Source organism: Struthio camelus, chromosome 1, assembly GCF_040807025.1.
Source record: "Struthio camelus isolate bStrCam1 chromosome 1, bStrCam1.hap1, whole genome shotgun sequence".
NCBI lineage: Eukaryota > Metazoa > Chordata > Aves > Struthioniformes > Struthionidae > Struthio > Struthio camelus.
The window spans coordinates 205,535,521-205,551,162 of record NC_090942.1 but is presented as its reverse complement, the minus strand read 5'-3'; the positions used below and the strand labels follow the sequence as shown (position 1 = coordinate 205,551,162).

At 37.3% G+C, this 15,642-nt stretch overlaps 1 protein-coding gene across 6 annotated transcripts in view; it reads left to right on the top strand.

Annotated features, from left to right (window-relative positions):
- The window catches only part of ATM (ATM serine/threonine kinase), an 86,106-nt gene that overhangs the window by 67,841 nt on the left and 2,623 nt on the right, over positions 1–15,642 (top strand). For 5 of the 6 annotated variants that reach the window (XM_068930325.1, XM_068930323.1, XM_068930324.1 and 2 more), the window contains exons 50-62: positions 1,310–1,517; positions 2,453–2,566; positions 2,973–3,131; positions 4,297–4,435; positions 4,826–4,908; positions 6,277–6,417; positions 7,351–7,467; positions 8,855–9,004; positions 10,570–10,735; positions 12,142–12,228; positions 12,306–12,420; positions 14,523–14,586; positions 15,454–15,590. In XM_068930325.1, coding sequence (XP_068786426.1) covers positions 1,310–1,517; positions 2,453–2,566; positions 2,973–3,131; positions 4,297–4,435; positions 4,826–4,908; positions 6,277–6,417; positions 7,351–7,467; positions 8,855–9,004; positions 10,570–10,735; positions 12,142–12,228; positions 12,306–12,420; positions 14,523–14,586; positions 15,454–15,590 — 1,680 coding nt within the window. Of the gene's footprint in view, positions 1–1,309; positions 1,518–2,452; positions 2,567–2,972; positions 3,132–4,296; positions 4,436–4,825; positions 4,909–6,276; positions 6,418–7,350; positions 7,468–8,854; positions 9,005–10,569; positions 10,736–12,141; positions 12,229–12,305; positions 12,421–14,508; positions 14,587–15,453; positions 15,591–15,642 lie in introns of those variants that run through there. The other variant, XR_011138708.1, reaches the window with a different exon arrangement.

Genomic DNA, 15,642 nt, shown 5'->3' with positions numbered 1-15,642 from the left:
ATCCACTGCTCTGCCCTCATCTCCGCAGCCTGTCCTTCCAGCAGAGAAGGCTCTCAATCAGATTGGTCAAGGATGATTTCCGTTTGGTGAATCCATGCTGACTACTGCGGATCACCTTCTTGTCCTCCAGATGCGTAGTGAGGAGCTGCAGGAGGAGTTGTTCCATGACCTTTGCAGGGGTGGAGGTGAGGCTGACAGGCCTGTAGTTCCCTGGCTCCTCGTTCTTGGCCTTTTGGAAGGCTGGGGTGACACTGGCTTTCTTCCAGTCCTCAGGCACCTCTCCTGATCTCCAGGACCTTTCCAAGATGATGGAGAGTGGCCTAGCGATAACATCCGCCAGCTCCCTCAGCACTCGTGGGTGCATCCCATCGGGGCCCATGGATTTTTGGATGTCACGTTTGCCCAAACGATCTCTAACCTGATCCTCCTCCACCAAGGGAGAGTCTTCCTTTCTGCAGCCTTCCTCTCTTGTCTCCAAGGTCTGGAATTCCTGAGGACTGGCCTTAGCAGTGAAGACTGAAGCAAAGGCAGCATTCAATAACTCTGCCTTCTCTGTATCCTTCGTCACCAGGGCACCCGCCCCATTCAGCAGCGGGCCCACGTTTTCCCTCGTCTTCCTTTTGCTCTTGATGTATTTGAAGAACCCCTTCTTGTTGTCCTTGACATCCCTTGCCAGATTTAATTCCAACTGGGCCTTAGCCTTCCTTGTCGCATCCCTGCACGCTCTGACAACGTCCCTGTATTCCTCCCAAGTGGCCTGTCCCCTTTTCCACATCCTGTGTTCTTCCTTCTTCTGTTGGAGTTTGGCCAGGAGTTCCTTGCTTATCCTGGACCTGTTTAGTTTATTTGAAGAGAAAACGTTACAAGGCAAAACTAAATGTGTTAAAGATTTCTCCATCATACATTTGGTGAAAGAGGAGAATTCATCTTACTGTACGGTTCATAAAAGATTTAGTAAAAGCAATCGAAAGTGAGGGGATATTCCAAACTTTAGCAGTTGGAAACTCAAGTCCTTACACAGATGGTCTGTGCCTAGATACTCATATTTACACAGATACTGAGGTTAAACCATTAAAAAGAAAAAAAGACATTGACTGAAAATGTACTTAAAGAATACTGGACTTGTGTAGACATACACCAAAGGAATAGCTGCCACAGCTTGATTTAACAGTCTTTTATTTTGTTGTGTTTGTGCGTGCAAAGCAAGTAACAAAGTTTGTTAAATCTACAAAAAAGAGAACTACAGACAGCCTTGTTGTCAGTTCGTTAAGAAATATGTGGTTGTTTGAACAAAAATCTGTTCACATAGATATACAGTGAAGGTTCAGCGAGAACTTGAACTGGACGAATGTGCCATACATGCCCTAACTGAGGATCGCAAACGTTTCTTGTGTAAAGCAGTGGAGAACTATATCAGCTGTTTGCTAAGTGGAGAAGAGCATGATATGTGGATATTCCGACTCTGTTCCCTATGGCTTGAAAATTCTGGAGTTGATAGAGTCAATGAAATGATGAAGGTAAATGTCTGCTGTTGCTCTTCTTTATTGTGCTTTTAACTGAAATTATCTTTTTTCTCCTCCCCCTCTATGTTCTTTTCATGATACCTGTGTTTCTAGAAAATCAATTATAGCACAATGCAGTGTGCTTTCCTATGTATCTCCTTAAGTTTTCCCTCAGAAGTTTTTTTTTCAGTTATCATTGCTGATCAGTTAGTTGCTCATCAGTAACAATGTAATTTTCACTGCACCCTACATTTTAATTTAACAAGTCTGTAAGACCGAGCATATCACATGATCTTTCACTATTATCACCTTATTCTTTACATATCTTGAGTATTACCCGTGTCCTTCTTTAACATCGTTTAGTATGTTATGTCTTGTTTATGTTGTGTATACTTCCAGGTGAAGGGATGTGTTTTTAGACCATCTGTAGATCACCATCGCCAAGGACTAATGAGCTGTCAGATTGGTGCTATCGTTTCTATCCTGATCCAGGATATTTGTTAATTCTTATGTAAATGACCTGTTTTGATAGCTGAGATCCATTTTGCTTATTGCATCTCTTTGTCTTATAAATAACTTTGAGAAATAAAAAGTGTTCCTTTACTTATGTTCTAACAGACAATTGTTTCTTATCTTAAATTAGATTGTAAAATTTTTGAATTAAGATGGTCTCTTGCCATTTGTTCGCATAGGATCTAGTAATGTGGTTGTTCTGAACTAATATGTCTAAGCTCTCCTGTAATAGAATGGTAAATAGTATTTTTCTCATTAAAGACTTGTAGCACTTGAGAGACATGGACCAAGATGATGTGATACTACATTGCCACTTGGTCACCAGCAGTGACTGCTTTTTGTTAAAAACCAAATTGTTAGCCCTTCCTTATTTTATGATTACAATCTTTTTTTTATTTTTTAGTGCAACTTTTTAACTGAATTTTTCTCTACTACAGAAAAATGCAGAGAAGATTGCTTCATACAAGTTTTTGCCTCTGATGTACCAGCTGGCTGCTCGAATGGGAACCAAGATGATGGGTGGTCTAGGATTTCATGAAGTTCTGAATAGTGTAATTTGTACTTTTTATATCAAAAGATATCTTGATTGGCTTTGTGATGCATACTCTTAAACAATATATGCATCTTCCTTTGTACAGCTATATCTCAATGAGTTATGTAGCTGGTATAAGTTTGTTAAAAATGGGTGAGGCAAAATCAGTATTTTCAGTGGGAGAGGAAGAGGGTTGGGGACTTTCTCCTTGTTACCTCGCTGTTTTTGTTGTTGTCTAAGAATTCGCTTATGTAGGTACAGGAAGATACTTTGATAAATTATAGTTGTGGAAAAATCTTCTTAAGTGATATTATTACTTTTATTTGCTATGAAGAACTAAGCTCAAAAAATTAATTATGTTAATTAAGTCTTTTATCTCTTCTGTTCAGCTTTTAATATTGTGATCTTTTTGTTTTTGTTGACAGCTAATATCTCGAATTTCCCTGGATCATCCACATCATACTTTGTTTATAATATTAGCTTTGGCAAATGCTAATAAGGATGAACTCCTGACAAAACCAGAAGCAATAAGAAGAAATAAATTAATTAAAAATGTGCCGAAAGAAATCTCCCAGCTTGATGTGGTAACTAGAAAAATAAGAATTCCATTCTATTAATCACATTAGCTTTTGTTAAAAAAAAAAAAAAAAAAAATTACTTATTTCAAGGGGATATTTTAGTGCAGAGCACAGCAAATGACTCTTGTTAAGTAAGAAAAAAGTACTTAGGAAAAAAGTACTTTTTTATAAAAGACTCTTCTTTTGAGCATACATTGGTAATTATTCTTGAAACAGTTTATTACTGAGGTTGAACAAAGGACTGTCTATTTTCTCTGTTCCTTCAACAGTTACCCCCAAGTCTCAAATCATTGCAAAGAATAATTTTCTGATAAATGTGAGATTCTGTAAAGCCATTTTAGATGCAGAAGGACTTGAAGGACTAGGTTTATTTTTAAAAATACATACAGAGTTGCTTGTTTTTGGCTTTCTATATTTAGCTGATAATACCTATTCTAAGTATTCAGCTTGGTGTAGTATATCTTTTGTTTCTTTATATGACATTAATATTAAAAGCCATGGTGATCACAATATTGAACTGTAGCTTCATGTTAATGTTATTGTTTAATTTTTGTTGGAACCAGCCTTTGGGATCGTCTCACAAGCCCCTTCTTTCCCCCATCTCTGTAGTGCAGGCATGGATGTGTGTCATTACTCCCCCACACACTCTCCACCTCGATATAATTTTCCACCACATTTTTATGTGGCTTTTCTTGTCCGTTCTCTTGGAACTGTTAACTCTTGGGATCTTGCCCTTGGGAGTGGGATTATGCTAAACTCAACTAAATCTGACGTTAGGCACAGAGGGGACACAGGTCAGATTTCTGCCTTTTACGTACAAACTTTTTCTTCAGTTGGAAGGAGACAATGGAAGCAGGGAGGTCATACAGGGATATCCAAAACTGCCTGTCCCTTTTACTGCGGAATTTTTGCAACTTTTTTCACTCTACCTGCACAGATTTGCTCCGTCTTCGCCCCCAAATACGTTCCGCTTTTCTCATTATCTCATTTTAGACAGTACAGAATTTGCCTTCAGATGATTTCAGTTCATGTCACAAAGGACTGTCCATTTTCTTCGTTTTCATGGGATTTATCTCAAATGTTCTTGACTGACTGCATGCTGTTACGCATTTTCAATCTGATAAGGCGCAATTTGCAAAATGGGGTGTTTGTATTTTGTTGGTCTTTTTAGGACAGAATGGAGGCTGCCAGCAATATAATCAATATTTTAAGAAGGAGGAGACCTCATATGGTTAGAGATGTTGAGGCGCTGTGTGATGCTTACATCACATTAGCAAACTTAGATGCTACTCCATGGAAATCTGAGAGAAGTAAGGCTTGAAAAGTTTTTTCTTTCCTTTTTTTTTTGTAGTGAAGAGGTATATGTGTGTGTGTGTGTGTGTGTGTGTGTGTGTGTGTGTGTGTGTGTGTGTATATATATACACACATATATATGTGCCAATGCTGTGTCCTACTTTTGATAAATGTAAAACTTCACCTGGTTTAAAAGTGATAGGAGTTACTTGCACTGTAAGGTTCAAACTTTCTGAGCATGAAACTCCAGAGAACTCCAGTTCTCATCCTCATCAGCTCCTCTTGCTCCTAGACGAAAGTGTGCAGTGGGGTTTTGGGTCCCAAAAAGCAGTGTAAGCTGATATTTGTGAACTTTGATGTGTGCTTCTAATTCTGAATTTAAAAGTATGAATTCCTTTTAAATACAGAAGGGATAAGTATTCCAGCTGACCAGCCAATTATTAAACTGAAGAATTTGGAGGATGTTGTTGTTCCTACCATGGAAATTAAGGTGACTGAAATTGGATCAGTATACATTATAATATTAAATCTTAGAATCAGCTTCTGCTTTTTATAATGAGAGTCAGAGTTTATATCTCTTCATCAAATTCCTATGTTCTTTAAAGATCAGCCTAATAGCGGGGGTACCTTCTTTTTGGGGAATGGGAGATGCAGGGTGAAATTGTTCCCATTGGCTTAAGAAGACCTTGACCCTAAGTCTTATATTTGCTGGATAACTGCTTATTATATGAAGATGTTTTTGCCACTACCACTGTTACCACTGGCTAGTCTTTCCTTATGAAAAGGAATGATGAGATGCCTAAATCCCAGAGAGGATTTGGGACTCTGAATCTCTTATTCTGCAGGTGCTCAGAGTTTTGGGGAAGCATTTGAAGTCTAGAAAATTTCAAGATTTAATAGATGTACCTCCTTTTGTTGCAGCGAATTGCCCGTCTTAGATCTATTTTATCATTCAGTAATGGTAAATTACCTGTTCCCATCAGCGTAAGGTGTTGATGGGATGGGTGCATAGGCACCCGTTCTTACATACCTAAGGACCCACTGGCTCTGCATAGGACACTTACCTTTTTTCAGGACTGTGAAGTTGCTTTTGGGACCAGGCACCTAAAATTTAAATGTTATGATGCTGAACTTCGCTATGTTGAAGTCCCTCTAGCTATGTCTATTAAGCTAAATAAAACAGGGCAAGGAACACTGTTATGCCATTTGACTTCAGAAGCCAGAAATTGCCACCCATCCTACACAGCATTTGGCTATAGTTCTCTTGGCCCCAGGTATTCCTGCTTTGTAAGATATGATGGTTATTTTCTTTGCCTTTCTTCCCCAGTTCAAACTGCCTGAAATAACAGCAGGTCTACGATGTAAACAACTGGAGCAGTATTTCCTAACAGCTAACTGAGTGAGGTTCCTTGTGGTGTGAGGATATGCAGGACGGTTGAAGATACAGCACTGGGACAGTGTTCTAGGACTGTAGTTTAGGTGTATTTGTGGCATTGTCTAATGTGGATGGTTCCTAATCTGTTGTGTCCCCAACTGTACATGAATGTTTTCTGGGAGAACACTATTAGGCACAGGCTGAAATTGTCTCAGAACTGGTTTGGTGGAAGTCAGCAGCACCAGGTCCCCTTTACCAGTGAAGTGAACAATCAGGAATCACACTCACTCCTGTGCTCTGTTTTTCTTTCACACAGCACACATGTAGCTTTTGTGGGGTATTTTCCTTGTAGATGTCAGAATGCTCATTTAAATGTTTAGCACCTAGTCTGCTAATAAGGCTTATAAAGCTTGGGTTAACACTCTCTCAAAGTGAAATGGAGGTAATATTTATAGTTATTTTAAACTAAATTTATAATTTCAGGTGGATCCCACAGGAAGTTATGAAAATCTGGTGACAATAATGTCTTTTAAGCCAGAATTTCGCTTAGCAGGAGGCCTAAATCTGCCTAAAATAATAGACTGTGTAGGATCAGATGGTAAAGAAAGGAGGCAACTGGTTAAGGTAGGTTCTGTTGGCTGTCGTGACATCTCAGAGACTTGGCAGCTTGGAATTTTAAGTTTTCATATAATTTTTCTCTTGTATCACTCCTGTACTGTGAGCAAACTTCACAGCTCAGTGCCAGTTTTTTCAATTCAGGGATGCTTTAATAAGGAAAATCACAAACTATCTCATAATACTGTACATTTTTATAATTATCTTTCAACAATGTGTGTATGTACAATAATTGAAGAGGTAATTACCAGACCTGCTGAAATGTGTGGTTGTGTCTCAACTAGTGACTAGCATGTACAACAAATAAAAGCCATGTGCATTTTATGTTAAATACCTCCTTTTTTCCCCCATATAAAAAAGGATTATGATTCAGAGACAATTTGAAAACATGTATATAGACACACAAATTCCTAAACCAAAATTATTTCTCTTTAAATTCAATTGATTTCACTGTGTTCATCTCTGATGCCTTTATAAATATTCAGCAGCTGCTGGGAGAACTTTGTTTTGCTGTTAAATATGGGGCAGTATTGAAAGTTTTAAGAGATGCATGAATCTCTAGATGAGCTTTCCCGAATCAGAATTGCAATACCAGCTGATGCTGCTTCAGCTGTGTGCCGCACTGGTAAATAAGGTGAATAAAATATTTTTTTAAAAACAGAGTACCATACATTATGTAGCTTGACTGAATCTTTAATCAAATAATATTTGTCAAGAAAGATGATGATTTAAGTTGATGATGGTTCTCTTTAAGCAACTGAGCACTATCAGGAAGCCAAATGTAAAGAAGAAGCAATTGGTAATTACATTTCATTGTAGGAGATTATAGTGGAAAAGTAACCTGTGTTCTGAGGTTTTTAAAAGTAATTTTTAAAGTTGTAGAACGAGAAGTTGGATACCAGCAAAAGTGCTCTTTAACTGCTTTTTGTGTTTATGCTAAAGGGACGTGATGACCTGCGACAAGATGCTGTCATGCAACAGGTTTTCCAGATGTGCAACACATTGCTCCAGCAAAACACTGAAACACGAAAGAGAAAATTAACCATCCGAAGATACAAGGTAGCCTTGCACAGCAGCTGCAGCAGAGGAATAAGTGCTGCTGATGTAACATATTTTCCCATTCTTCTCTTTTTAACCCAAAGACGATATTAAAGTATATTTATGTACATGCTGTGAAAACAGTCACCCCTCGCTAAGGTGTGGAATAAACTCAAAATAATTGTTACAGTTTATTTTTTCAGGTCCTTAGAAAATTATTCTCCTGCCCCAATATGTGTTTAAATACTCTTCAAAAATTTCTTTTCAATTTTAAATTCATACAATGAAAGCAAGTCATGCACTATCTTTAAATTGTAAGGTGCTGGTCATTAAACTTGGGCATACCAGTTTGCTTATGAATTCTTACTAATTTTGGTCTTGTGACAGTTAAATCCAGAAGTCCTGTGTGGAGTCTATTCATGCAGGATTTGAACTGCAGAACTGCTTTTGTTGGATTTGGAAATACAAATATAAAATCTAAATATGAATGCGGAAAATTTATTTGGACATGTACTTTCCCCTTCTCCTCCTTTTTTACATGTTCGGGACTACAGTAATAGCTGCGAAGATGACTTGTTAGTAAACGTTTTTTAAGTAAAAGTTCTTGTCTTTGACAAATGAGAAATAGGCACTCCAGAATCTCTAAAGGAAATTATCTGAATTGTTAGCATAGTGTTAAGAATTTACAGGTGGAGTTTGGTTTGCATTTTCTGAATAGATTTCAATGAAGACTCATTTTTTTTTACATGGATATAAATGAATAGGAGCAGGGAGGAAAAGAACAGGGATTGTATTATCAGATAAAGAAACTTTGATACTTTAGTGACACAACAACCCTAAACAGGAAAGGCAGAGAAGATAAAAGATGAAAATATCAAATGAAATGTGTAGAGCTACTTCCATAAGAGAAGACCTTCAAAGACAATGGGTGGTAGCTATTCTTCTGAGGCCAGGAGATCTTTGAGTCTCAAGGCCAATTCTGTCTGCTGCAGTAATCAAGGTAGCTATTACAGCCAATTATGAAGTGAGCAGCTGTTCCCTAGGATGGGAAGCAGACTAGTACAAAGCTAATATGTTCAAGCAGCTGCCATGTGTTTGTTTCAGATTTTACTTTTTACCTGTAATTCACACAATGCTTGTATTATCCCATTCAAGTATGAAGTGTTACTATTACTTATGGAAGGTTCTCTGGGCTCAAAAAGTCTGTAAGTGTTCACTAGAAAAACCTTGAGTATATTTTATATATGCATGTACGTATATTTAAAAACATATATTGTGGTCTGCTATACGGTTTGGTCTTCTGTCTTTTTAAGCAAACGCAAATACTCACCCATGCTCTGAAGTACATATATTCATAGTTGTGTGTGTGTAAGCCTCCCCTCATGCAGCAGTGGTTTTGTTTTCACAGGTAGTTCCCCTTTCTCAGAGAAGTGGTGTTCTTGAGTGGTGCTCAGGAACAACTCCTATAGGAGAGTTTCTTGTGAATGTCGAAGAGGGAGCTCACAAGAGATACAGGCCAAAAGATTACTCCAGTTACCAGTGTCAGAAGATAATGATGGTGAGTCACAATAATTGAAAAAAATTATCTAGCTCATATTCTGTTACACAGAGGGGTTTTCTTTTTCCTAAGTATTTAAGGAGACAACTAAGCTGCACGTTTAATATGTAACGATGAATATGATCACTGTCATGGAATTAACAGATCTTCAGACTAATCTGAATGCAGCCTGGGAAGGGTTTTTACAAAATCAAAACTGCTGAATTACTGAATGAATGATTGTTGCAGGAAAGACTTGAATATAGCTGAATCTCCAAGAAATCTTTGTTAATGCTTTTGTAGAATATAAATCTATTGGGATTCCAAAATGATCATTACAGAGACCCAGCAGAGTCAGTATAAAGTTTCTTACGGAATTCATACTTGCTATGTTCCTCTTTGCATTGAAACATCATTTTATTTTCATGAATAAACCAGAATTATCCTTAAGTACTGATCCTTGAAAATAAAAATACTGTTTTATAATGCAGCTGAGGTGAATGTAATGTCTTAATTGTCATAAGGCAGTATGGAGGGGTTTGGCTTCTTCTCCGTACCCGCAGCTATGTATGTACATACACATGCACTCACACGCACCCACATGTTCCTCTTCTGTACCCACAGCTATGTACACACACACGTACACACACACACACGTACACACACACACAGGTGTCTGACCTCACTATGCATCAGTTCAGGGAGCTAAGCCAAAAGAAGACTAATTTTATGTAAGCTGGCAGAACAATACCTGGAAGGGTTCTTCCTTCTGGTGGTAGGTAGCTATTAGATGGGTTCAACTGGTTTATTTCCCCAAACCAGCTCACCATAGTGTTAGAAAAGTGCAAAGACCAAAAAAAAAAAAAAAAAAAAGAAAACAGCAACAGCTGTACATGTGAGTGGGTGAGCAGGTGCATCCACTTCAGGGGCAGCTTGCAGTTCCGTGAACTCAAGTCATATCTTAAAATCACTCACTACATTTTTGGATGATATGTATCTTCACTTCAGGTCAGGTACAACTCTTGACAACCACTCCTGTCATTTAAGGGACACTAAATGGTTTCAGCGGGACACTGCAAACAGTGTTACCTGTTACTTTATATAGCCAAGCCTGTGGAAGAAATTATTTCCTTTTAAATCTACATAGTTTTAACCAGATAAAAGTACATTTAATTTTGACTTTGATGTAGCTTTGTGTGTGAGTAAGTGAGAATGACTTTCCCATGATGCCATCAGGTAAACAAAAGTACCAGAACAGAGTGCAAGAGGAAGTATGTCCCAACAAGATGCATTTTTCTGCACATGCATATAATACGTATACCTGCTAAAGCAAAGGAATGGGAGTGTGTTTTTTAAAGGTAGCCCATAAGCTGTGTATGAAAATACAATTGTTTAGTAAAACAGACAGATGGGTACATTAATGATTGCTGTAAAAAAGAAATTCATTCATAGCTCCGAGAAAAGAGAGAACAACTTAAGTATTTGACTGAGGGCTAGAAAGGAATGAATGTATTCCTTTCAAAGGAAGAGGTAATTTCCATCCATACCAGTCAATCATGGGGAAAATATTTCTTATATATTTAAAGGATGCACAGAAGAAACATTCTGAAGAGAAATGCAACATCTTTATGAAAGTCTGCGAGAATTTTCAGCCTGTGTTCCGTTATTTCTGCATGGAAAAGTTCCTGGATCCAGCTGTGTGGTTTGAAAAACGACTGGCATACACTCGCAGTGTGGCTACATCTTCTATAGGTACTATATACAATTGCAGTTTATTCTTTTCAGGACAGCAGTCTCTGCCTGGTGGATTATTAATGTTGACTTTTTAGATTATGTAAACAAAGAATTTTTGCCACTACAGAGGTAATGGTTATTCAGCTTTTGTCACTTGTCAGGAATGCGTGGGGGACAGGGTGACAAAAGGCTGAGAACACCACTATTTTTGTAAAATTTTTTTGTAATTTTTTTTTTGTAATTTTTTTTGGTATTTTTTTTTGGTAATTTTTTTTTTGTAATTTTTTGGGATCCTTTTTTCCCCTCTCTTTCCTCAGTTAGAAAGATGGAATGAAATGCTCGGGGGGGTTTTTTGTTTGTTTTATGTGTATTTTTGGGCTCTGGTAGATTTTTAAGGATTTTACCTGACTAATTCTGTTGATTTGCTTGTAATACCCATTCATTTCATCTATAGCCTCAAATGTTTTAACTGAGTTGAATCTGAAAAGTTAATCTTTTACTTTCTTGGTGCTAGCATCATTAGCAATGGCTGAAATAGTTTGTTAAGCTTTGGCATTTTTGCTTTGATTTTTCTTTCTTAGCTGATAAGGAAGTATATATGCAGGGATTCTTCTGAAATTCTGTTAGACTGATGCTTTTCTTCTGGATGTCTCAGTACTAGATTGGTCTCTGGAAGACATTTGATAGTAGATTGCATATGTTACAATAGATCCTAGTTTAGATGTAAACTACTTTTTTTTTTTTTTAAACATAACTTACTGTTTTCCATGTCCATCAGGGAATATGAAAAACAGTAACAGCTCAAATTGCAGCAAGCAAGATTTAATTTGGAGATTTTCTAAATGTAAGGATAGTAAAGCACTGGAATGGGCTTACGTGAAAGATTTGTAATTTGTGTCACTGGACATTTTTAAAACCAGGTTAGACAAGAACGTCTCAGAAACCATGTATGTATAATTGAGCTGCCTCAGCTGAATTATGTCCAGACCTGTTTTCTGGGTTATATAAGTTAAAAGGTTTTCTTAAAAAATAGTAATAATAAAAAGCCCTTAATTTGACTGTGCCCCTGCTTTTTATCTTTTTTTTTTTGGAAAGTTATGAAATCATTTGGTTAACCTATCTGCAGAGAGAAATGGGCAAGAAGTCTTTGGAGGAGGTAAAACCACGCACATCAGTACCAGAAGAACCTTTTTGCTATTGCATCCAGATAGCGTCTTCTCTTTGGATTTGTGGAATGGCATTTCCTCTTCTTTATTGGAATAATGTGTATACATGGGGGAAGAAATAGCCCTCTCACTTTTGATTTGTTTACATGTGTTATATTGATTCTAATAATCTCTTTATTACATTTTCCCCAGTTTTTATGGTAGGTAAATATGGTTTCAGCACTTGTATTTCATTTTCCAATAATCTTTTTCTTTTAGTTGGCTATATACTTGGACTCGGAGATAGGCACGTTCAGAATATTCTGATAGATGAACAAACTGCAGAACTAGTGCATATAGATCTGGGTAAGTGGAAGAGAAAAGAGAACCTTCATTTTTCTTTACCTACACATTTTTAAAACATTTATTATCCCCTCTTTTAGGTGTTGCTTTTGAGCAAGGTAAAATCCTTCCCACACCAGAGACTGTTCCATTTAGATTAACCAGGGATATCGTGGATGGAATGGGTATTACTGGCGTGGAAGGGGTCTTCAGAAGGTAAGCGATGCTGTATTGCATAAGCATAAGGAGGCAGCAGAGTACTTTTGGCATTAGGATTTGTGTATGTTAAAATAGTTAAGATGCTTGAAAGGAACTCAGATTCCTGATGATAGTATGCAAACCTAAATGCTGTCCTCTAAATCGTACACTGTTATTTATCTAACCAATTATTAATTTAATTACGGTTGCCAGGTTCTCATATTTTTCACTAACTAGCAGGTTATGTCACCCTGTTGTAGAATTCAGGGATGGCTCTGTGCTTGCAAAGGTTCCACAGCTAAATTTCATCCTCTCAATTTAGACTGTTGGGATTTTTTTCCATCAGAATTGTAGCAAGTTCTCTATTCAGTTTCTTCAGACCATTTTGTTCCGTCTCTTCTATTTCTGCTCAGTTTTATGCAAGTAATTTGTAGTCTTTTTCCTCTTGTGGATCATATACTGGATACTACTTTGCAAGTGCAAAATATAAATCCTCCAATAGATATGAGCTGCAAGATAGAAAGATCCCAAAAGGGCTGACTTTGTTAAACTCCATTCTATCTCATAAGAATGACCTAAACTCTAATACGCATAGCATTTCCTTCATTCAAGACTTTCATGATGTTTATGAGCTGAGTGCTTGCAAACCCTAATTTCCTGTCTTAAAAAAGCACATATGTAAGCATTGTTTTTACACAGTGGTAATTAATGTTAATAAATAATTTACCTTTGTCCTACAAAGAAACAGTCACTGTCACTTAGGGTTCTAACCATAAATGTGGTCAAATTCCCCGTTTCAACTTAATTCTGAAACTTCTGCCCCATGATCTAGAGAAATATGAATTGTTTGGCTCCAGCATTAGTAAACACAATCTAAAAGTACACACTAGTACAAATATTGTTACTTCCTCAGCCAGACTGATTTTCAATGAACAGTATTGGTGTACGTGCATAAACAAGTTACCTCAAGACTGGGTGTGAATGTAGTCAGTTAACCACCCTATGATAATTATGTTGTAGATGTTCTCATCCTGAAGTAGATAAGGAGCCTTAATCTGTCTTTCATTGAAGAGTACCTGTTTCATAAATTCCTTATTCTTATTCCTTATACCTTAAACTGTGACAAAGTTTAGCTGGGAGTGAATAGCCACTTCTTCGTCTAAAGTCGCTGGGAAGATTTCAGAAATAAACTACTGTCTAGTTTATAAGAAACACATAATCACCCATAGCTTAATGTGTCCATCTACAGGATCTGCTCATTTCACCTAAAAGAACCCTACCAGGATTCGCTGGTCTTGCAGAGCATATCTGGCAGACCGTTTCCGGCACATATGTTTTGATCCAGCTACGCAATATTCCCAATTTGGCATACCTCAACAATCCGTGTTAACTCAGTTGTTAGAAACAGTTCATGCGGAAACAGTTCAGCCAGTGAAACAGGTCATCTCTTTTCCATAGGAGCACTACATAAATGGAGGAACTGAACCAGAAAACTGAGTCAAATTTCTGTACTGTTGTCAAAACTCTAAATGTCTTGGTCTATAAGTCTTCACCCTGAAGCTTCCCCAAATACTCTGCTTGGTTAGTTTTCTGGTTTTGTGATAAGCCAACAAAATCAGAAAACCGCTTGCTTTCTCAAAGAGAGAAACCTGTCAAAGTAATTCTGCTGGGAAGCATACTCCAGATCTGTGGGTTGTATGCTTTTGGCACGCAGCATTAGCCTGCTAGTGGTGAATAAAGGGAGAAACTTGAAACAGAATTAGCTAGAAAGAAGATAAGACTGGAAGTTTATAATCTGCTTCTAAAAAGCTGTTATGGAACAATTTTTACATTTGAGGTAGTCAGAGTAACATAATTTAGTTTTTAAAGCAGAGTTTGATTAATCCGAATGGTATTACGTGACTTTATCTATGATAGCAGGGAATGTAATCAGTGGTGTACATAGTCTCCTTCCGGTCTTGTATTCCTGAATTTCTCAATTTTTTGATGGAAACATCAGAGATGATACTCATATGTTAGAAATAATCTTTAAGAAAGAGACAAATATGTATTATTTAAATAATGAAAATAAGATTACGTTTTACCAAAGAGAATCCAAAAATACAGTTAAATGTTTCTAGATGCTGTGAGAAAACAATGGATGTTATGAGAAATTCTCAAGAAGCTTTGCTGACTATTGTAGAGGTAAGTATTTTTTCACACTGATAGCAACTTGCAAAAAAAACTTTGATTTCTTGTCTTTGTCATACCAAACATTTATTTTTTAATTGCATTTTAGTTTAGTAGCACTGTTCAGATTTGTTAATTTATATAATCTTCAAAGAAATCAAGAGCAGTTTACATTTTCTATGGGAATTATTTGTTTCAGACATATGCTTAGTCTTCCCTCTTCAGTACCTAAAAGCTTGTAGCCCCAGGGCAACATTCCCAGTGTGATTAGTGCCAATTTAATTAAATCCTCTTTGTCTAAGTCGCAAAGAGAATTAAACTAATTTTTAAAAGCCGCTTATACTCCACATTAAGATTTAATAGTGATATTTAGTGGCTAGAAACATGTTAAAGAATGATATTTTAATTGCTGAGCTGGAACTGAGTGGCAAAATTGAGCCAAGTATGAAGAATTCAAATACTTAAAAACAATGAGGTGAAGTTTTATTTTTGGATCACGTACTGAACCACAGGCAGTTCCATCTGAACGTGAGGAAAAACTTCTTGACTGTGAGGGTGACAGAGCATTGGAACCGGTTGCCCAGAGAGGCAGTGGAGTCTCCTTCGCTGGAGATATTCAAAAGCCGCCTGGACGTGATCCTGGGCAATATGCTCTAGGTGACCCTGCTTGAGCAGGGAGGTTGGACTAGATGATCTCCAGAGGTCCCTTCCAACCTAAACGATTCTGTGATTCTGTGTAAACAATGTAGCCCAATTCAATGGATTCCCGCCACCCAAAGGTACTATTGTAGTTAGCATGAGTATTACTAACTCAGTGTTTCTCTTCCTGTTAGGTCACTAAACTAGCAGTTTGAATTAAATAGGTGTTTATTTACCGTTTAGGTGCTGCTCTATGATCCTCTTTTTGACTGGACTATGAACCCGTTGAAAGCTTTGTATCTGCAGCAGAGACCAGAGGATGAGGCTGACATGAGCTCTACCCTCAATGCTGATCCACAAGAATGTAACAGAAAAGCCAGGTACAAGATTGTTTTTCTTATTGTCTGCCTAGTGCACTGTTGCTTTGTTTTA